General features: G+C 37.3%; 1 protein-coding gene across 1 annotated transcript in view; it reads right to left on the reverse strand.

Moving 5' to 3' along the window:
* Positions 1–624: 624 nt before the first annotated feature.
* The window catches only part of LOC108365965 (ecdysone-induced protein 74EF-like), a 34233-nt gene continuing 9993 nt past the window's right edge, over positions 625–24864 (reverse strand). The window contains exons 2-3 of the mRNA XM_017620206.1: positions 4251–4478; positions 625–1351 (exon numbers count right to left, since the gene is read on the reverse strand). Coding sequence (XP_017475695.1) covers positions 752–1351; positions 4251–4478 — 828 coding nt within the window. The 3' untranslated portion in view covers positions 625–751. The remainder of the gene's footprint in view (positions 1352–4250; positions 4479–24864) is intronic.

Consider the following 24864-nt stretch of genomic DNA (forward strand, 5'->3'; position numbering starts at 1 on the left):
CAAAGCTACAAATAAATCTGGCTCAACAGTTGAGTGCAACAACATCATTTCTCCATTACACATACCTATAATTTATAAATGTACGTATGTGTGTCTATCATAATTTACAATTTTGTGTGACTACTATAGGCTTTGGTTATTATTTATTATATTGTAATTTCATTATATTTTTCATTCATACATATTATAAGTCATACAATAAATAAGTCGTTTGTACGGGAAAACATTACAACTCAATTCACAAGCCCGCTCCAAATGGAAAATTCACGAACCAAAACCAAAACCAAAACCAAATCTGAAACCAAATGTGAAACCGAAAACCAAAGTAGATGCATGACAGTCAGACCCCTAAAGTATGCTATGCTTGATGCTTGGGTACAATTTTCATATGCGTTATACAGTTATAATACAATTACAGTTACAAATACGAGTAATGAAAAAGTTATGCGGGGGATGCAGTTTTTTGTTGTTGCAGTGGCAAAATATATAGCCGCAGCAGCATTTTAGGCGCTAGTAAAAAGGACACAACACGAGTAATGCCATTCCATTCCATTCCATATCATTCCATTCCATTTAATTTTTAATCAATTCAATTTTAATTCAACTGGATTTTATATATATATACATATATATAGTATATATATATACATATATATATATGTATGTATGTAGTAGTAGTAGTAGTAGTAGCTAAGTACGAATACGAATAGTTTACATGAGCACGAGCGTGGATGCAAAGAGAACTTGCGTACTAGTACGTGGATGTGTGACAGGTGACAGGTGTGGCATAAGGCATCATCTGCGGCAAGTGCGGCACTTGGCCGATGCGCGCACAGCAATGCCTTGTGCGATTCTTTGCTATTATAGCAACAACACTCACTATAACAATACTTTGCGGTTGCGGTTGCGGTTGCGGCTGCGGCTGCGACTGGGCCTGCGAAGACGCCAGCGTCAAATTTGGCGTCGGAGTCAGAGTCGGAGTCGGAGTCGGAGTCGTTGCCGGCGTCAGTGGCTGTGACTGCGGGGGTTGCTGTTGTGTCTGCTGCAGGTGCATTTGGTGGCTGAAGTGAGGATGAGATCGGTGATGCTGCAGCATTTGCAACTGTTGTTGCTGGTGCAGCTGGTGCTGGTGCTGGTGCTGTTGATGTTTGTGCTCAAGACCATTCATGGCGGCGGCCGACAGCCCATTGCTAAGCGCGATCCCAAGGCCGCCATTGTGTTGTTGCGCAGGAACGCCGCCTAGCAGAGGCGAATTCACGATACCCGCTGTCGTCGTAGTTGTTGCTGTGGCCGCTGAGATGGATGTGTTGTTGCAGCCGTTGAACTGTGATGATGCCGTTGGCAGATTTGTCTGCGGGAGAATTGGGTTGAACGTTTATTCAGTTTTAGCATTTATGTATGTCAGATTTAAAAGTTTCATTGAACTGATTTCTACTTCTTGTGTTTTTTTTTTGTTTTTTTTGCATCATTAGAATAAGAAAATCAATTATTTTTAGAATTGCCTTCGAACTACACCAACACCAACAATTCGTTATATCAAAGTTAAATACAAAAGCTAAAATGTTTATTGCATTTTTTAATTGTTTATTCATATATGCGATTACACCAATATACATACATAAATGTTTCGATGGGTGTGGCATGCGTGGCACTTTGCTTATCACTAACCGAACTACCCGCTAAGTAGCTAATCCGTTCAACAATGGCCAACAGCAGTGGAAAAAGGGAGCCTCCGCTTATCAGCAGCGACATTGGAATTTGCAACTGTTGAAGGTTATCGGACACCGAGTGATCCGAGTCACTTTAGGAGATAAACGAAACAACGAACGAATATGGCATTCGAACTTGCTTTGTTGTTATGCGAAAATATTGAAATAAGTACATGTGAATTTGAACAAGTGGACCTATACATACATACATTTGTATGTATTTACATAGATCTATAAGCATCCCTGCAGGAAATTGGGCCAGTTTATAGCTAACTTATAACTACCCAGCAGTCGACCACTACTTTTGAAGGGCGATGGCCGCCAAAATTTAGAACTGGTTAGCTAACTTGTAGTTACCTTCTTTTGGACGTAAAATATCAATAAAAAAGATTTCTTCTAATTTTTTATTTATTTACTTTGTTCAACTTTACAGTTTGCTTATTTGTTTACATGTTCTTTTGTAGGTGGTCCCATATTTGAATTCCATCAGACATATAACATCAAAATGATAATATGAAATTTCGATCTTTATACTATTTCTCCTGCATTCGAGAAAACATCCGTGAAGTGTAGCAAAAAAGAGCATTCAAAGTAATTTTTGTATGAGCATATTTAAATAGAAGCTTGTTTAAGGAAAACAAACTCCCGGTAACGTCTGCAGTTGACTCCTGCAGGACTTTGCAACTCACTTAAATTTAGTTTTGTCATAGCTAATTAAAGTTAGGTATTTATCGAAATCGCGATTAAAAGCTAAAACTATAAGTAGGCTATTTTTTTATCAATTGATAATTTTTTTCTGCAGGGATATGCATATATGTATGTGTACCTACAAATTGCATAAATGTCGTTAGTAAGAGTAACGCTTGAGGACGGCTACAGCGACTTGGCTGATATTAGCTTTAAACTATTCGTGGCAATTCGAATTGGAAAAGTTGCATGGAAAATAGCGGCTGTCATTGAGATCTTCTCACATCAAGCAAATTATCCCGTTACCCCTTGGGTTTATATATATGTATATGCACGGGTTACTTTAACACTTAATTTCTTTGAAGTCCATCGACTTTCGAAATTACATAGTTTTAAGAAGTTTCCACTGCTGGTTGGCTTGTAGAAATCTTTGGGATGAGCATTTCACTTTCAAAAATTTACGATTCTATGAATATGATGTCAACAATTACAAATAAGAAAATCGCCTTTCATTATAGATACGTAGTTATATAACACCGTGCGACGTAAACCAAAATAATTTCAAAACACACAAGACAATCAGTATACATCACGCACGAAACCAGAAGCCAAATATAGTAAAACCTCGAAATTCGAGGATTAGTCCTTAACATATACATACATATCGAGCCTTAACCGCCAAAATAACGTAAGCGACACTTTTTTCAAAATTTTCTTTTTGATGCAGAAATATTCGTAGAGCATCTAGATGCATTTCTGCATCAAAAAGAAAATTAAAAAAAAAATCGCTTACGTTATTTTGGCGGTTAGGGCTCGATATGTCGTAATACTTCATAGGTCTTTAATAAATTCTACAGAATTTTCTCTTTTATTTGGTACCCACATTGTTATGCAACATTGCACTAAAATTTTAAAATAATTTTTTACTATATTCGGCCCCTAGTTTCGCGCGTATGTTGATTTCTGTGTTGTAAAAAAATGACTGTCGCACTGTGTACTAGAATAATGCTTACGAATACTTCTTATGCTATAAAGACAGACACCTGGATTCGTTAAATTAGTCGCTAATAAATACGTACAAAAGTTTTTAACTGTAACTTATACTTTGAATAAAAAAGCAAAAAAAAAAAAAAATGCTGAATTAGCCGCATGCAAACCTTCTTTACAACATTTTTGTGATGGACATGTGAAAAAATATTTTTTGGTGGTAGATATTATGGAGAATGTACAATGTTTGAGCAAGTGCTAAAGTAAGTAAATAAAAATACAAATGTATGTATGTATGTATGTTGATTCATCAGGATTATAAAAGAGGGGGCTCTTCATTTCGATAAGTTTTTTCTAAGCAGACACAAAATCGGAATTAATTCAAAAACTGGGCAAGTAGTTTTGAATTTGCTTTCCAGCGACATACAAGCGAGCCAGTTGTCAGACAGCGGAACGAGAATTGCGGATTTATTCTAAATATTTCTTTGAGAAAGAAACAACAGAAATTTCTCCGGTTGGAGGTTTTTATCCAAACAACTAATACACAAATACTTACTTCTTTTGCCCAGCTTTAAATCTAATTCAAATAAAAACATACATTAAGGCGCTCTACCTCACTCACTCACGCCTATTTATAGAAATATACGTAAGCATGTATTTGGTGGTGTGAGTGAAAAGCGATCAAAGGTGGCAGATATTAGTTTCGAGTGGTCATGCAATGTACTATTTATGTCCGTGCAATTAAGGTTATTCGGTGTATATTTACAGGCGCACAGTAGCTCAACTCGCCCACTTCGTTCTCAAAGCACACACCAGTGTTGGGCACATTCACGCATGCACATTAACGAAGCTGCCCCACACACTTACCTTCTTCTGTTGCATGTACATCTGTATGGCAGCGGCCGATGTGGCTGCATTTGCGGCAGCTGAAGCGGCAGTTCCACCTTCGGGCTTCATTTGTGACACGGACTCAGTTTTGATGGCCGCCACTGCCATTGAGAGGCTATCCGGGTTGGTGGTGCCGACCTGTGCCCCGGCCGGTGGGTAGCCAGCCGGAGCGCCTGGATATGGCGCAACGCCGGCCTGTACCACGTGCTGCAAGCGAAAGGAAAGCAGAGAAAGAAAATCGTTAGTCAATGTTGATTATTAAGTACTTCGGGATAACACGTAATCGAATATGATAAATAAATAAATAAATAAATACAATTGTGCACGAAATTACAAGTTCCGATACATGGCGTGGACGTCCACACCAATGTTTACCAGCAGCAGAAAATTTCACATGCGATGCGTAATCGGGACTTCGGCGCTTCAAATCCGCTTTAAATGCGCCGGCAGATTTAATAAAGGCTATGATTTAAAACGGAAAACTGGTTAAAATAAAATGAATGAAATGAGGACTGACATCCGCGCGCTTTCCCTTTGGGCCATCTACATCCGTTAACGCACAACGGGAGGGAACACGGCGGTGCACTTGTTGGGGCGATTGTCGAAACGCGAAACCAATTCTCGGCTGCGCGACAACCCACAGCTACCATCCGGTTCACCTTTGTGTGCGTTTCATAAACTATTAAAAACTTCCATTGTAATGAAATACAATTTTCTTCCATTAAGGCGCGCTCTGTTGGGCCGGCCATCTGCCCACGCGATTGCGACCTACATACATACATACATACATCCAGTGGCAGCGGGGAGGAGTGCATTGCTTGTCAATCAGCGATGCTGTGACAATTCTCCCTCACAATGCGGGCTCTTTTTGTGTGCATTGCGGAGGAGATCTTGAGCAATGATGCCGGGCGTACGCGAATTACCGTAGGAAATTTTCTACAGTTTCCCAAAGAAAATTTCCAAGTTTATGCTGATGAGAATTTTCAAAAATGTGCTGTTGATCAAAGAGTATAAATATTTAGTAGCGAACAAATTGATGCGCTAAAGAATACTTGCTCAAAATTGATATTTACAATGGCAATTTGAGGTGCAAAAAAATAAAGTAACCTCCAATTATATGTTCAATTTTTTTATGTTTCGATAGCATTTAAGAAGCCATATGTTTTCTAAAAAAGGTAAAATTTGTAGATTTTTCGTCTCCAATACACTGTCAAAAAACGTGGGATGAAGAATGCGCCAAAAAATGGAAATCGTTCTCTACTTCATCTAGAAATCTGCGAAAGGGAACACAAAAATTTAAAGCCGTTTATTTTAAACTAAAATGGCCTTTTTAATGATAGTTGTCATATTGGAATATTTGCATTCACTTTTTTTTTAGCTTAATTTGTTTTTGGGCCCTTGTTTGTGATGCGGTTTTAACAAGGCTTGCACACCGTTTCTTTCCATTTTGTGCAATCTGAGTTACGTAAAAGGTGTGAAATGTGCCTGGTGGCCATGGAAGATCCCACTGCTCATGGATTTGAGTGGAGTTAAAAAAAATTACCGCACAATCCATACGACAAATTTAAATGGGACTCTTCATGTTAGTGCTGTTTCTCGCAATGGTAAAAATATTGTGAAAAAGACTCGATATATGCTAAACAGGTAACTGAATAGTAGGGTATTCGAAAAACTTTGTACATATGTATGTACATACATACATAGATGGGGTTGCGTACATCGAGCTACGTACAAATAACTATTTGTACAATTCAGAGACCCAAAATAATCATTATCCTAATATTTGAGATCAAAAACGTCGCCTTGTTTTAAGAGAAAATTTTTCGTCTTTGTATAATAATTATTTACGAGAAATATCTTTTTTAGTCTCTGCACATTGCACATGGAAATTATTTTTCTCGTCTCTCGGGACGTTTATTTCCAGACGACAATGATTTACGTTCCACGTATTCTCTTAATAGAAACGGTACATATACTACCGATTTCACGATTATTGGAATTTGATTTGCTAACATCTGGCAACCCTTTTCAAAAAACTAAAACCACGTTAAAGCAAAGCCCTTTAATTTGACACGTCATTTCAGAAAAGGGAATGAACGATACAGATTTGATAACATTAACAATCATGGCGTTACATAATTAACGCGTCGAATCTCCGAACTCAATTGAGAAGATTCATTTCAAGAAAAGCCCCATATAATTAAGAGAAGACAAATAAAACTGCCATATAATTATTATGTGAAGGCGTAAATCATTTTCGTCTTAAAATAAACGTCCCGCGAAACGAAAACCACTTTTCCATTATTCAGTAATAATTACAGAGCAATATTTAATTTCATTTCTTATAATCGTTATAGTCTCTGGTACAATTTGAAATGAAAATCAATCGAAAGTGCGCCCAACCTAATCGAAAAGAAACGAGCTCAACAGCGCCATATCCAGCCCATCATAGACAATTTCTTATTTTCCATTCTTATTAATTTCAACGCACGCGGGACTCAAGTGACAGTTCTTTCTATAACCCGTAGCTATGTAGCTCATCATATTATGTGAGTATTTCTTTGCATAATAATGAACAATTGTCTTCATCTTAATCGCAATCTCATTCTTAATCTTAATATTTATCTCAATCCCATTCCAATCTGAATCTTAGCCCCAACCTCAATTTGAATCTCCGAAATCTTTATCTTAATGAAAATCTTGATCTCAATCTTGGATCTTAAATATACAAAACCTGTCGCTTTTTCGTTTCATTACAGCTTGAAATTAGAGCCCAACGATTGTGTCGTTTTTCCTTGCATCGGTGTTTGAATTTATTCCCACCCGAACGTAAAGAAGTTTCACTTAAAAAAAAAAAATATATATATAATAATTAAAACATTCGCCGCTGCAAAACCGTTTTATATGCAAAAATTAAGAAAATTTATTATTTAGAGCCTTCTGAAAAAAGAGACTTCGTATGTAGTGTATTTGTTCATATTAATGTACATTAGTGTGCGCCTTATTTATATGGGGAGATTTTTGTATTTTAAGCTATATAGGCTCGTTTGGTTATAAAACGTGCCTGAGACGCGCAAAAGTTGGACAAGTTCATGCAATTTTACATCAAATGAAAAATATAGCCTATAAATCAGTAAAAAAACATTATTTGTTTCAATGCTACTTAACGTATTTTTACGCGCTAATTTTAAATATGGATACCTTATTTTCACATCACTTTAAGCTTTGAAGTTATACGAGTTAAAAAATAAGGCGCACACTAATGTACATATACAGTAAATTCCACAAAATGTTCTCTCATTCATGTCGATGCACACGTATGTAAGTGCAGGAGTGTTTGTGTGTACACTTCCTTTTACACATATCAACTGCCCTACGTTAATGGATGCAACGCTGCGCTCCAAATGTAAATTAATGTGGCACACATTAATTAGTATCAACGTTGCGCAAACGAACGATGTGCTCGAACTGCAAGGAAACGCCCAGAGACAGGCGAAATACACACCATGAAGGCAGAGAGGGAACTCTGAACATACATATGCCGTAATGGAATCGAGCCAAAAATGTCTCTCCAGATGCAGCTCCGTCAGAAGGCAAACATTTGGTTCATTTTTCCAGCCGAGCTGATTGCGGCCATGTTATTTGTTACTGTGTGCTGCATGATGACCACATCGAAGCCCACTACATTTCTTGAAATAGTCATCGAGCTGATTTTAACGTATGAAGTAGCCTGGTCGTTTTGGTGCTGGCGGTTTTTGGTTTTGGTTTACATTTGAAATGCAAAGCCTAGCAAATAGAAACATTTACTTCCAAGTGAACGCCACAGGATCCTTCAAAATGTTTGCGTGTTTCCCCCTTTACTTCATGTATGTATGTATAGGAGATCAGAATTAAATACGAGATGCAGTAATGTGTACATTAGGGTGGTCCAAAAATGCATGTAAAAAGGTAAAGTCGGAATTTTTATGCTCTCACCCCTAGGATGGTTCTATACCGAAAAAATATACCCCTAATTTTTTTTTTTAAATAAAAAATTATTTGCGGTCGCTCAAAGTTTTCCATGTATTTTATATGGGAAAAAGCAACTTCCTAGAAATGGTATCGAATTCTTGAAAATCAATATTTTTCGATTAAAATAAAAAAAATAAGGAATACTTTTTTTCGATATAGAATAATCGTAGGGGGTGAGCGCATTAAAAATCCGACTTTACTCATTTTGGACCACCCTAGTGCATATACTCTGGGGTTATGATTTTTTGCCCTTTCGGCTTACAAAGAGCCTATGGCACTACAAAGGATATTTAAAAGTTGCATTAAAATTTATGATTGTGTTGTGTTTATGAGGGTGTTGCGCATTTTTTACAGTATGAAAGTCAGTTTTGTTCATGGGTTAGTGATATAGAAGAAAATTCGCAACACCCTCCACAAAAAAAAAAACTTCTAAAAAATCAACGGTAACTTTTAGCTTTATTTCTCTTACAGAATTGCATACAATAATGCTTGCTAATGTCCTACTCACAATAGCCGCGTCCATGACAAGCATGACCATGTTGAGTAGAAATTTACAGGTTGAAATAAATAACGAAATTGACGAAAATTCGGGAAAAATCTTGTCCCGGCGGAACCGTTCAAATTGAATGCAAAATACGGGACGTCCCGGCAAACACGGGACAACGCAACGCTGGCAACGCTTCGTTAGATAATTTCGCGCAATTTTGGCATCACTTTCAATTTCATATGAAACTAGTTATGGTGCCACAGTTCGCAATGCATACCAATTGCCAACCTACATAGGCAACCCCAACAAAAATGCGTGGAAGCATACCTAATACTAACTACATACATATATACATAATTGCATTTGAACGCGCACCGAACGAACCCCACCAATTGATTGGATCTGATTTGGCCGCGGATGGAATTACAATATTTTTTTTCGCTAACCTAATAATTCGGCAGCCGAAAGGCCATCAGAGAGCTGTGTGCGCCTCCGTCATCAAACATATTATGTACATACGTACGTATATGTTATGCGTCCAAAAATTGGTGTTGAGTGCTGCGGCATAAAAATTCGAATTGAGGACGCATTTCCACGCTACCAACTCGCTTTCGATTAGCGTTGGTTGCTCATTTATTTGCTCATTAGGTAAGCGCATCACGCATTTGCCGATTCACTTGTTTATATTGGATGTTTTTTTTTTTGCCCGCTGCTATGTGCCAATCAGTACGTTGTAGGTAGCATTAAGTAATGCAATAATTTCGGTTGCTTGTTGGTTAAATTTGAAGTTCAATCGTCTTGGCAATTTTCGATTCGTACCGCACAGTGGGCCACTTTCACGCCACACGCATAAATGAAAGAATCGTCGTTTTGAAAGGTCCCACACGATAGGCCATAATGGACCCCTGTGTTTGCCCATTAATATGCAAATTCGCGATAAACGACGTGAATGCGATGTTCACTGAAGGGACGGCAAGCTATTCGAGTGTTTAGATTTTTGTTTGTGTTGTTGTTGTGAATAACTCAGTTTTGGCGCCTTCCAACCTCTTAGCACAACCGAAGATTGTTGTTTTCGCCGAGATTTTTTTTTTTTTCAAACAAGCCCCAACCCAAAGGCACTTAAGTCACCACTTTGTGCATCTCATTGTCTTCGATGCTGACTGCTCTCTCAACGGCACTGGCTGAGGCGATTGTCATTGTTGTTGTCGTCTTCATTGGCATCAGATTGGAGCTCATTTTATGGTCAAATTGAATAACATAAAAGTAATGGTAGGTATGCATGTTACATAGTTAGCACAAACGTAAGTATGTATGCGCGCGAACTAAAATTTTCAAAATCCGCTTAGGACATTTTGACAAATATTAATTTAAAATTAGTTAGCACCAACGATGCAACGGCATTTGCCATTGGGACTGACGTGCCTTGGCACTTTGGTGAAAACATTTGCCACATTTCGCAATTTCGGCTGCGGCTTTTAATTTACATTCTTATTTGATGGCGGGAAGATGAATTGGAACGGAAGACAAACTGTGATTCCCCCTCAGGCATTTGTTGCACTTGCCTGTTGCATGCCACACATGCCATATGAATCTATATGTATGTATGTATGTATGTACAGTGCTCGCTTGGTTTCCGCGACCTTTTTCCATTACTTGGATTTTTTGCTGGTCGGGTGGTGGAACCTGGCGACGGGCATTTCGAAGAAGTTTGTGTGAGACAATGTTCTAAGCAGAAATTTCAAACGGAGCTCAAGATGAATCCATCCGTGCCTTGGCCTATAGCAATCAATGATAAACATATTGAGTTATTCTTATTGTTTTCGCGATCCTATAGTTTTCACTGTACCTAATATCAGTCAAAATAATCTAGTAAAATAAAAGTGTGATAGTGTTGATAGAACTCTATTTTCTTTCAACTCTTGCTCTTGGGGAACCTACAAAGTCAAACTTTTGACTATCGCGATATGGGGGAGTCGCAAATATCGAGCGGGTACTGTTTCGACGTTTATGTATGTACGTCTATTCTGCTTAGTTGGGCATTTGATGCGCTGCCTCGATCTAACAAGTGTATGTGGCAGGTGGCTGGCAGCAATTATTCAACTCAACCGTTCGCCAGTTGTGATCACAACTTGCCACTTGGCAAGCGTTGTAGACGTGGCGAGTTTTGTCGCCTGGTTAATCGCTGCCGTCAGCTCGTCTCACCGACGACAGCGCACAGCCAGCGTGTAGCATCGCGGCCATCTCTGTCTGCGCCGCCCAGCCATAACTTTGAATTAGCAAGGCGCTGCATCAACAATGCGGTGCGGGTGGGTCGCGTGTGCCTATGCGCCCTGCCAAAAAAGCGCTGCAACAACACCAATCCGAGACAATTAGCTGCTGTGTCGAGGCACCACAGCGCAAAACAGCTGCCTGCGCCTGGTGAGCCCAAGCCCCGCGGCGGCTACCGCCCAAAAAGCTGTCAACTTGGCAACCAATGGAAATTTATTGTGAACGTGTGAATCGATAAAGATGCAACTGTTGTTAGTGTTCCGACATACGAACCGTTGCCAACTAGCCGGCAACATAATTAATAAGTTTCACATATTTCTCCTTTTCGCCACCCAGTTGGCCATCGTTTGAGGTTCGCTAATGGGCGATTGGGGCGCAAATCGCCAATAGACAATTGCCAACTCTTTAGGATGCTGCAATTTACGCCTCTTTTTCCTTGCCGAAAATAATTCACGCTTAGCGTCGGGGCTGGCATTAATAATTGCTGCTGCTTCGAATTGATGGCGATGATGGCGGCGGTATCACGCTTTATTGCCACCCCAATCGTCATCTGTCTTCGGCTGCAACTTTTAGACAGAAATATGTGCGATGTTTTTATCGCTTTTTAGCCCCTTAATGCATGCATGAGACATTTGACTTAAAAAACAAAAATTAAAATAAATCGCTTAAGATTTCGAAAACCATTCTTTTAAAAAGCAGTCCCCCTTGATGGAGCGGCATACAAGCATACATGAATAACGAATTGTTAAAAATTAGAAAAAAAATTAAAATACAGAATCGAATTAGTTTTATTCATGAGGTCAATGAAATGTCAACCCTTGAAAGGTTGTTTGCTTGGCTTCCAATTCTCCTAAGAGCTCATAGCTTTCGTTAATGTGCTTGTTTGATCCTTTTCCTGCTATATTTATTTTAGCGCAATTTCCTTATTTCAATTTAAACTTTTACAACAATAAAAACTTCAGCTACAACAACGAAAGCAAGCAGAGAAAACCAAAAGAATGCAAAAGCTCGTACGGCAAGTGTTGCATCACTTTTATTAATTATAATCCCGAGGTAAAATAAAAACTTTTGTTGCCTCGTTGATGGCTGCCGCCGCCGCACACATCGCTACAGCACAACTTGCCACACGGCACCGCAGATGTGGCACACTTGTAAACGAAGTTTAAAATCCGCCTAAAGTGGGTGAAAAGGGAAGCAGCCGCCCGCGCAGCCAGGGGAGCAACGTAGGGTAGCCGCCATTGTATGCTCCCGTTTACGCACACATGTTCCAACACTTAAGGGAAAAACATCGTAAAAAGTTACTTAAGTGCAAATAATGTTAACGAGAAAGCTTTTTGCGCTGCTATGTATTCTCGCCGCTGCATCTTGTTCCCGTTTATATCTCTACGCAACACATGGGGCTCTTTTAAGAAAATAAATTATCGACTTGCTGTTTCTCGGCTTCATAAAAGTTTCCCTTTGTCAAAACAAAAAAAAAAAAAAACCTCAACTTTAAATACATAAAAAAATGGGATAAGTTACATTTTGATGGCCGCTACAGAAAAGTCCTTCCCGTTCTGATACCATTCACACACATAGAGGAATAGAAGAACGGGTATAAAGAAACCAAAGAAAAAATTACGCTTCATAAATTTTGCTAACCGTTTGGCCGAACTTCTCCATCAATTTGTGTTGTGCGGCTTAATGTGGTCACAGAAATGGATGGCAGATGATTTTTCATCGCCGAAGTCTACTCCAAGGTTTATTACTGCTTGCCGAGGGGATATCGCTTTAACGAAATACTTATTCAACTCGTTGGTGTTGGTAGGACCAGGAATTGAACATTGGTCCTATCGGGATAACAAATCGGTTTCGCTTATGACGAGAAAACGATAAGCATTGGAAAAGTAATGCATACCATCCTAAGGTTTCAATAATAATAATAAACTTCTTGGGTCCCCAATTTGTGTAGGCCTCTTACCGTCGAGTCCTTCTAAGAAATATTTGCAGGGGTGTTTAGCCCTTGTTGTTGTTGTTGGAATAGTATAAAAATTCCCCAAAGTGTTTTCCAGGAATCAGCTTGAGTGACAGTCCTTGGATCGTTAAGCTCTTCCTTCTGTTTTAATGCCGGCAATCACAAAGGGGTTTTGTATGGTACATTCCTTCTACCGAATAAATTTCCAGGAACGTCTAGTTTGACTTCGTGCTGATTAATCAGGAAACGTCTGACATAAATATTTATTCGGTTCTCCACCCTTCCTAGCTTAAGGCTAATTTGTAAGCCTGAAAAGTTCCCAATTTCATTATCACAAAGAGTGATAGTTCGTGCTGTGGCTTGGTTGACTACTTTTCAATTGTTTTTTGTTTTCTGTTCTCCCCGCTGCCATCGAAATTGAATTATTTTACCGGGAGCTCAGGCCTGAAAACTGACGATGCAGCGACTGTCAATGTTAATTATACAAACCCTGCAGGAAATGGGACTAGTTTGTAGCTAACTATTAACTAAGTAGCAGCCAACTAGTGGTAACTGTTTATTAACTATTTCCCTTGGCCGTACCGAACTACTTTTGAAGGGCGATGGCCGCAAATTGGTGAGAACTGGTTTCTTCTGCATTAGCTGCCAGCTAACTTGAAGTTAATTACCTTTGGATGTAAAATATCAATATCAAAGATTTCTTTCAATTCTGAATTTTTTATTTATTTACTTTATTTAACTTTACAAATTTGCTTATTTGTTTACGTATTCTTTTGTAGGTGGTCCCATATTTGAATTCCACCAGACATATAACATCAAAATGATAATATCAAAATTTCGATCTTCCTTTTATTTGTCCTCATTGCGAAAAAGTATTTGCGAACTGCAGAAAGAAAGTGTATTCAAAGTAATTTTTGTATGAGGATATTTAAATAGAAGCTTGTTTGAAGAAAACAAACTCCCGGTAACGTCTGACCGACTTTACAACTCATTTAAAGTTAGTTTTGCCATAGCTAACTAAAAGTTAGGTATTTATTGAAATCAAAAAAAAAGATAGCTAGAAGTTGGTTATTTTAGTCAAATGATAAATTTTTTTTTCTGCAGGGAACATAAAACTAGTTTTGTTCAGTGCACTGAGTTTATCTAATTGAATAATTTGACTTTTTTAAAAGGCATTTATTAGGGTCGCTGTTGTATGGTGCGGTAGGGTTTTTTGCCGATGGCAGGAAGTGCCGCCGGTGTTGATGTCATTTGTCGCGCTTCCGCCAGGCGTCGATTATTTAAAATTTTTATTTTGCTATTAATTGATAATTACATCGGACACTCACTCAGCAATGGCTGCCACAAAACCCCTCCGAAATTTGCGTATTTTGTACAGGGCATAAATAAAAAAATTGTACTTTGTGCAATTAAAAAATTTCAAAGTTTTAACGGCAAATTAAAATTTTCATAATTTGTCAGGACTGTTTCTGAATTACGTAAATGTAGTAGGATGGAAAATCGATCAAATGACAGGGGTTTTGCTGAAGTATTATACATACACACACACACATACATAATGATAAGCGGTAAACAATATGGAAAATAGCAACGACTTCTAAAACTGAAACTGAAAGCTAGAGGCTTTACGAGGATTAACAGAGGATTTGTGGATCTAAAATCAAAAATTGCTGAGTACAAATAAGTTAATTAGTAAAAATGTCCACAAATATGTATTTGTATGTAGTACGTCTGTTGTCTGCAATTCATCATTATCTGCAATAGGCTTGTCTTCAAGTGTTAGGGTTGACAAATTTAATGCCTATCCGTTTGTGCTTGAGGAAAAGTTTTGCGAGCAGATGGAACGACGGCGGTCATCGAATACTAATGTATGTAAATACATGTCAACAAATTGCATTGACATTTGTATTGTTGACAGCTCTTTAGAGATTGAGAAATTTGAATTTATACACATACATAGCTACATAAAATTACAGTTCCAAAGCAATTTCGATTTCAGGAAGAGATAAAGTAAAGCAATTTATTACATCATTATTGAAATGGTCCATTATTTGGTTGAGTAATATTGAACGGATGTACGAAGTAAGTGATTCGAGGCGCTTAATCGACGAAATTAATCGATTCTTACAACTTAATGTAAACATAGCAAAAGTTGGCAAAACAGCAAAGAGCAACGCCAAAAAGAGCTAAACGTATGCACAAGAAGAATATTTGACAACCGCCACAAAAATGGAATGGACAATGCACCGTAAAATGGCAGCAGTAAATAGGAGTGTTTAGGATCAAAATGTACATACATATAAGTATGTATCTATGTACATTAGACCGTATCACCAAAAAAAAGTTGCGGTTTTTCCGCCAAGATTACAAAATTTATTATATTTTAAGACGTCCACCAAAATATTTCGGAAAAATATTAAGATGTACGTGAGCTGGACCGATTTGAAAATAACTCCAAAAATGGAATTTTTTATGAATAAAAATAGTTTCTTAAAGAACTTTTTGAAAAAAGTACCCTCAGATGACTAAACAGATTAAGATTAAAAAATATGCATAAAAATATTTAAAAATCTTTTCAACGGAATCTTAATAATGAGATTTTTGATGCTGTTTTTTTTTACCTTTTTCAAAGAATGATTTACTGTGCTGATTTACTGTTTTTAAAAATATTTTTTAGCTTAAAAAGTTTTGTCATTTGAGGGGATTTAAAAAAAAAAATCTTTAAGAAACTATTTTTATTTATAAAAAACTCCATTTTCAAATCGGTCCAGCTCACGTAAATCTTAATATTTTTCCGAAATATTTTGGTGGGCGTCTTAAAATATAATAGATTTTATAATTCCAATGGAAAAACAGTATCCGATTTTTTTTAATTTTGTATGGGGAGTGATGCAGTCTAATGTACATACATATGTAGCCAATCATACCAGTGTTTGTAACTAAATACCCGTACATGGCCAGTCGTCGTCTTTTACGTTGTGCAAATATTTGGGTCTATGTCTATTGCTACGTTACCTGCGCAATAGCACCACTGACTGACTGACCGGTGGCCTTTCCATTACTGCAGCTAGAGCTAGTGATAAGTTGCAGCAACTTGGCCAAAACGAGGCAGAGCAGAAGTGGTTTTTCCAAAGATTGGAAGATAAATTGTCCGGAGAGTGGTAGTGAGATGATCAAATTAAAAGCTATTTGAAATGGAAATGTTAAGCTAAACGATTATGAAAATACCAAAAATAGCCGGGCTTCAAATGAAATCGATGCATTTTGGAACAGAGTACTAAAGTACTACAACACAGCCAAATTCGGTAGGCGTAATTGGCTTCGATTGAAATTGCTTTCCAGCAGCCCATTTTAATTAAACTCCGATGAGATTACAGACTCACCTTTAAAGCCTTGAACGTTGAAGCCGAGGTCATAGAAGTTCGGAACGGAAACCCTGTAGTTTCCGCTGTTGTCGCTTTGATTTTTCACCCGTAAAGCTGACATTTCCACCAGCCAAGCAGAAATAACAAAATCGCACATGGCTTTGATACATATGTATGGGTATATACATAAGTACATAGATTCATACATACCTATATATGTATGTGTATGTTCCATGCAGGGAAAGCTACTAGTTGTGAACTAGAATGCTGCCAGTTTGCGTTTCAGCCCAACTAGTTCACGTTCTATCCCAGAACCAGAATTGGTAGTCTTCGCGTGACGCCACAGCTCAGTGATGGAAAAGTAGGCACAATAGTGCCATTTTTGGTACTTTCATTCACAAGGGCACTTTTGACACAATTCATTCAGTTTTGGCACAATCATAAATTATAGAAATTTAGCCAGTATATAACAAACAATCATATATTGATACTGATAGACTCGAAAAGTGAAAATTAAAATCACTTAACAATTAAAAACAAAAGTAATTTTTAAGCAAAAAACCAAGGCACATTAAACAGGTAGTATCAGTAGAGCAAAAACAACATTTGCGTGTATTTTGTTGTTGCTTCTGGTATCGAAAGTGTCAAAAACTGTTCTGAATTTTTTCTTCTAAATCAAAGCGTGCCATGTGAAATACAAAAAATTATAAAAAATAAAAAATTGAAATTGGAAAAAATAAAAATTGATGCAACTTTCTTTCCTAGTAAATTTGTTTGCTTCTCGAAGCATTGATCCATCCTTTGCAAGGCCCAGTAATCAGCGGTCGTGCTGCCGAGTTGGGCGAACGTTCCAAAAGCTGCTATTCAATCGCTTGTTTTGTATGGAAAAAGGCTTCACATGCAAATGGATTTTAACAATTCAGAATTTTTGTGAGAAAAAATTAAAAATATTTGACATTTTCGAGACCAAATAATTTGAAAATAAATCAAATCAGCTGCTCTACTGATACTACCTGTTCAATGTACCTTGCAAAAAACAAAGCCGACTTCAATTCTCATATAAAAGTTTAAGATTATCGTTAATTTATTCATAATCCAATGATCGGATTTAGACCAAATTAGTATGGGAAGACCTGTGAGCTAACGCCTTTCCTTAAAAAAAAATTTAAATTATAGAAATCGGTTAACGTGGTCCAAAGTTATGCGGTAACTTACATAAAAAAATAAAAATAAAAATATGAAATTAATAACCTTTTCTTTTTGTGAAGTCAGTTAGTAAGGCTCACTATATAAAATTAATAAAAATTATTCGATGTAAGGAAGAACTGGTAAAAATGTCGCACTACAATTATTTCGTACATAGGTATGTATATGTGTAAACAGATCCGAATAGGTATAATTCAGTGTTTTCCCCCTTCGTAATTGGAATATTGTGTTTTTTTTTTTAATTTATTGTATGCCATTTTTTAAAGACAAATACAAACTTAGAGCTATGACAACCGATGTCCTAAGCTTGTATATTGTGTTATTTTACTATGATTTTACTCTAATAATTCATTGAAGTACATTAAAAATACGATTTATAAAAATACATATGTGTTTCTTAAAAAGCGTTAAAAGAGAGTAATTTAAATTTTTTGGCATTTTCATCTCTTTTTTGGCACTATTTTTGCAGACCATCAGCAATAGCTTTGTTCCACATGCTTTCCGGGCTGCTCCGGTAATTAGAGCGTAAAAATACATTACTCTCTCACAAGTGTCAAAAATGAGCCAACACGCGCGCCGAAAGTGCCCAGAGCGTGAGGAACGCAAAAAACCACATATCGTGCCCGGAATCAACAAATTAGCTCTAAACAATGATTTTATGCGTATTTATCTTATATGGCTAATAAAATTAGCAAATACCTACATTTCTGAAACTTAGAGCTATTATCCATTTTTTTATTTAACAAAATTTGCTCTCGAATGTAAGCAAACAACAGCTGTCATTTCCAATTGACTTATTGCACATTTCTGAACGGAAAAAGGTCCGGGCTGTTTCGGCCACGAAGAAGAAGACATTTACGATCCAAAAGTGGAAGGTTTTCGCTCTCGATTACCCACTTTTCTAGCGTAAGGAACGCTTTCTGGCGTGTTTTGGGACCCCCGGGGGGCTCGTGTGGAACAAACCTAATTAATTGCATTTTATTCGTGGCGTTAAAAAATTCAAAAGCAGATGTCGCTGCTCGCATAAGCTGTTCAAAATTTGACGAACTGGTTTGCCATTGCTTTTACTCATACTAGTTAATGAACTGGTATTTTTACTGACTGGTTTGGTTTTTTACCGCAGGGTTTGAACGGTATATTTGTAGTGTGCACACATTCATACATACTTATGCAGCTTTTGGAAGAGAGAAAAAAAAAACCGAAAATGATGCTGGCACAAAAAACCAAAGCAAATCAGATGGCGCAATGAAGCATCTGACAGTGGCAAAATTGAAATTGGAAATCTCATATGCGCACAAATGCATATACATACATATACACTTCTACTCGCTTTCATACATAGATATGCATCCTCGGTTACATCAAAAAGCACCAAACATCAACTGCAAATATCCTCATGTGTTGGCGGCGCATTCGTCTGGCAAACGGAAATGTATTTTTAAATAGGTTTTTGAGCTCTTCAAGCGATTGCCAATTGGCTGAGCGCGACAGAGGGGCGATACGTGCATATCATATGTATGTATGTATGTATGTACTAGAAATAAACTGGACAGGTTAAAACAACTTTTTTGTACAACTGAAAAGCAGTTTCCATTTTTCTGACTAAATTAAAAATGATAAAAATAATTAAGTTCTTTCAGCCTTTACAGTCCGCGTCTATTTGCTCTATAGAAGGACAAAAAAAAAAAACAACACTATGTACATAGACCATTTCTATTCAACCGTTTTCAAAAATACTAAGTTGGAGCATTGCAAAATTTAAATACTTAAACACTTCAGTCTATTACAGACCGAATCGCGTTAGATAGTTTGCATTTACCCGGCTACCCTAGTTTTATAGCTTACCTATACCTACTTGGAGAGGATTTTAGCGCGATTAAAACATTCGCTTCGACTCGTCCTAACTAAAGACATCCAAAATCAAGCTATGTTCATTATTTTTTTTTAATTCCGACCCGACACAACATAGCTGATGCATTTGGAGGTTTTCGAGACTGTAGTTAAAAACTCGAAGCTGTCAAAAATTTCATGTAGCTCGAAAAATAATCAAAAGAATTTGCGGTTAAATTTTGTACGAATAGGTTAAGCTCTGCAGAATCGGTGCAAATAATGTGAATTTCATTGGCATTTTAAAGCGACAACCTCCAAAACACTTTGATGCTCTGACGGCATAAGGAAAAATAGTATGGCTAGGGATTTCACATACAGGGCGGTCGACGAGCGCGGACTTCATTTGCAACGCTATTAATTTGTGGTGTTCCCCGCTGCCGCGTCAAGAAGCAAAGCGCTGGCGTTGGGGTTGATGAAGACAAGCGGCCGACACATTTAACAGACAGCCGCGCTATAAATAACCCGTCAACGATCTCCCTTGGTTCCGAAAATCCGCTTGCGCCGCAGCAAATAGAGAAATAGGCCCAAAAATATTTCAAATACTAAAGCAAAACAAACCGAGATACTTAAGCAGGCAGTCCATAATCGGCAACACGCATGCCAAACGTGACACGTTCATCATACCTTGGCCAAAATTTTTCTATAGATACTCGTCTGCTTTAGCCCAAGAGGAATTATTAAACTTTGGGCGCCTGGAGATTGGTGTTTATCTACATAGCAGCAGAAAGCTTAGTAAGAAATAGTGAAATTGCGGTTGTTTTTGGTTTGTTTTTGAAATTAACTTCCTTCTCAAAAGACGAAAGAGATGACACCGATGTTGCCATATACACAGTTTTAAATTTGTAAAGTACAGATTTAGACAAGCTAACAGATTTTTAAAATTACTTCCACGTTAGTACAAATTACGGTTTATTAAAAATTTCAGATCTGAACGAATAAATTTAAATAAATATAAATTTAAATGCGGTCAGCTCCATTCCAAAAATACGGTTAAAATACCTTAATAATAAGTCCCTTCGGGTTTGAAGGCTACAGGTTTTGTTTTTAATGAAAAAAGTTTTTTTTTTGGAAATACAGTTTAAAAAAATCTGGCAACCTTAAATGATAAATGAGGGAGAAGGAAATATACGTGCGATTGCCGTTCACTAAATCTCCGGTGCTCACCAGTAGTTCCACTGTCACACTTGTCGCATCGTTCAAACTTATTACAACGCTTTTATTTTTGTGTTTATTTCTGCTCCTGTTGACGACTGCAAAATTTTCAAGAACTCGGTGTACAAATAAACATTCGAGAAAAGCAAAATAAGACCGACAAAGGAATGAACGGCGAAAATATTTCTAAAAACAATAGTTTTTAGCCAACAAATCGCATTTTTCTCCCCGCGGCATGAACGAACGCGTTATGGCTTATCGCTTGGGGGCTATACGTCAGCTCCGTCAGCCACAGTATTTACGTTTAATTGAACGTATGTGCATATGTATGTATGTATGTATATATATGTAATGCTCTTGCTCACTGCAAACAATTTTGCGCGAATCTCTAAAGAGAATATTCCGGGATTAGCGTCAATTGGGCACAATTGGGCATTCATTTGCTGCAACTAGTCTGATAACGGGTATTTTTTTTAGAGATCAATTAGTCTCCGACTAATTCCTTACGGGTATAATTGGTAATAAATCAGTCCCCGAACTCATCACAAATGAAATTTCATGCGCGACGTTGGCATTTGCAAAGATTATTCGCTTAAAACCGGGGGTTTCGGTTCGAATCGCAGCTGGCGCAAGTTTTTATTTTTATTTTTTAAGAGCGCATACCGGATTAGTCGCATTGCAGGTTTCAAAAAATACTATATATATTTATGAATTCATTCTTCCCCTTCTTGTATACATATTTGTCAAAAACATTCTTACATTGCAAAAATCTTCAGCCGTCGAGATTTCATTATATTTTCCTTTCTCTGGCTTGCAGATCGTAATCGCTTTTTTTGGTCTTTGCTAGCAATCAGAAGAAATAACAATTGCCAAGACTGTTTGTTGTCTGTCTTTTTACGCGTTCAATTTATGCACATACATACATACATACATATTCGTGGCCCACGCCAGCACCCAGTAGCAATGACAATTGCGTAAATATTTGGCTTAAAGAAAATTTGTGTTACTCTGATTCATGCAAACAAACTGGCAATCAGTCAATCATTTCTTGCATCAGTCACTGTTCGCTATACATATGTACATATGTATGTATGTGCATATAAATGTACATAGTAGGTACTAGCTCTTCTATGACCGACCGCCAGAGACGCAAGTCAAAACTTCAGATATGTAAATATGTATTTACAAACATGAATAAATCATATGTATGTATGTACTTGTTATGCATGTGAAAAAAAAACGGTAAGAAAATTAAAAAGACATATTTTCTTTCATGCGTGCACATTTTACTCCTTAAGTAACTTTATTTCCGAAACGATGTTATGCCATTACCGTGATTTGTCAACGTGATCGTTGGTGAAATCTTGTGCAATCGGTGCAAAACGCAATTGGATTTTCGAACTACGTGAAAAGTACTTTTGTGTGTACATCTGTATGTATGTATGTATGTAGGTACTAGTATGTATTTGGGTATCAGTAAAAATCCACTTGTGATATAAAAACCTATAATTTCTTAGTTTAAAATTGCAACCCCCATTTTGATCACGCTTGGGCGGTTGGAGCAATGGCGACTCTTCACATGTGACCACATTTGTAGATATACACACATACATACATACACATGTAACAGTATACCCAGCAGGGAAAGCTGCTAGTTGTGCGACAGTCGCAATGGCCGACAGAGCAAAGCAATGTCGTTGTATTCCTGAAGTCACAGGTTCAAGTCCTGGTGCAGGGATTTTTTTTTATGTAGAGTTTTATAGTAATTTTTAAACTTAATTAAAGAATATTTTTTTAAATTTATTTTTTTTGTGGTGCAAGTATTTTTTCCCATACATATGTTTTTCCTGCTATGAAATTAGAATTTCAAATTTGTTATTTATATTTAAATTGAAATAATTATATTGACTTACGTTGATTTAATTTTAAAAATCTTAACAACATCCAAGCACACTCGAAGCTGCGATCTCAGAATCAGAACCTGTAGTCTTCACGCGGCGCCACAGCCGACATTTGTAAGAAAAGCAATTAATTGCGTTTTATTTTTGGCTTTGGCAATTCAAAGGCGGATGTCGCTGCCAGGAACTCCGAGAACGCTTAAGTTCATCGAAATTGTTGAACTGGTAGGCCATCGCTTTATCCCTACTTACTAGTTAAACAACTGGTATTTTTACTGACTGGTTTGGCTTTTCACTGCAGGGTACATAGCACACTAATTCGAAAACAATCACAACTCAAAATTTGTCATAATTGATTTTTTCTATAAAACAGTTCACAGACCATCTTTGTATATCTAACGTCTGCCAACATTAATTTCTCCTTCATCAGCATGTTTCTTAACTGGAAAACCATCTACTATGAATACTGTTTTTGTTTAACTTGCGCCTCCAGAACATTTGGCATTTTTTGAGTTGTGTCTGTTTTTGATTTAGGGTCCGCCTGTATAAAGTCAACGATGCCAAGGCAGTTAGTTGTTGCCTAGATTGTTTATTGGTAGTCAGTCTGTCCGTACATACACTACCTCAAATCACTCAATCGTTACGCATTGAATGCAATCAAGCCAAAAATATCAAATTACTCTTATCGAAGCAAGACGGCGAAACGCTTCGCTCGCCACTGTATGTATACTAGGGTGGTTCAAAATCACTAAAGTCGGAATTGTAATGCTCTCACCCTCTAGGATTGTTGATTTTCGAAAAAAAATATACCCCAATTTTTTTTATTTCGAAATCAAAAAATATTTAGAGATCGCTCAAAGCGCTCAAAAGTTTCGGTGTATTTTTATATGAGGAAACACAATGTTTCGTAGAAATGGTATAGAATTCTTTAAAATCAATATTTTTCGATCGTAAAACTCTGATTCTCTTCAGGATACTTTCAATAATAATCAATTGGGTATTATTTAAGCAATTTTTAGTACTAGTGTTTTTTTTTTATTGGCGGACCTATAAATTATAGTTGCGATGAAAAAAAGGTTAAATAAACAATTGGGTATTATTATTGGGAATCTCCTGCTGATAAATAGTTTTTTGGAAGAAAAATATTGATTTTTAAGTATTCTATACCATTTCTACGAAAAGTGTTTTTTTCCCCATATAAAATACATGGAAAACTTTCAGCGCTTCGAGCGACCTCTAAATATTTTTTGATTTCAAAATAAAAAAATATGGGTAAATTTTTTCGGTATAAAATAATCCTAGGGGGTGGTGAGAGCATAAAAACGCCGACTTTACTTTTTCCCCCGCATGCATTTTTGGACCACCCTAATGTACATATCTCCTTGGTTGCCCCTCACCTGTAGTTGTAGCATCGCTGTTTGCTGATAACGCGAGTTCGATTCCCTGCCATTGAACCATTTGAATTCAATTGGATTTTCGCAAAATTGTTTCTGAATCGTTGATCAAAAATTGCAAACAAGCAATTGAACGAAGCAAAGAATCGGCGAAGCAATAATGAATGATGACTGGGCAGTAATGTGGAATGGTTGGGGAAGGAGATGGGATGAAATATGAAAATAACTATACATTCATGAATATTGTTCGCACACACACACAAGTATACATATGTACATGTGGAAGCATGTGGCGCGCATGGCTAACGTCAATAGCAGCAACAACAATAACATAGTCAAGTCAACAAGATATCCGATCATCTGGCGTTAAAGCATAAATCCATCCAACCAACAACAACAACAGCGTAGGGGACGGACAGTAGTGGCGGCATAGAGCAAATTGTTGGACTGTGAAAATGAGAAAGTTGGCAATACATAGATGCTTTCTCGTTCGGGTTGTGTGATGGGCATCATTTGCTAGTTATTAGGACCCGAATGTAGGTAGGGTGGCGGGCGTGTATTGCCTTGAGTTTTTGATTGACCACCAGGAATGGCACCTGTCAAACTGACAAATTCCGTTGCCATCGGTGGCGTTTGACGAATGTTCCTCTGCCCATTACTTAGTTCATTCATTCATTCATTCAGCAGCTCGCTACTCGCTACTCGACACTCTAACTGTCAGCCTCTTGTCCATTCATTCTTCATATTGGCAGTAAATCAAGAATACTTCAAAACTGAATTGATTTGTTGCCGTCGCACTTGTGAATGATAAGTAGGAAATAGGATCTCTCGGCAAAAGCTAAGAGCATCGTTAAAAAATTGTGGAATATTTATTTAAAAGCACAAAGGGCCATGGACACGCAAACGCATTAAAATATGAATAAGCGAAAAAGGTGGGAGTAAAATTTTCTAGAATTGTAAGAAACGTT

Source organism: Rhagoletis zephyria, unplaced genomic scaffold, assembly GCF_001687245.7.
Source record: "Rhagoletis zephyria isolate East Lansing unplaced genomic scaffold, Rhagoletis_zephyria_1.1 Rzeph_scaffold_02082, whole genome shotgun sequence".
NCBI classification, from domain to species: Eukaryota; Metazoa; Arthropoda; class Insecta; order Diptera; family Tephritidae; genus Rhagoletis; species Rhagoletis zephyria.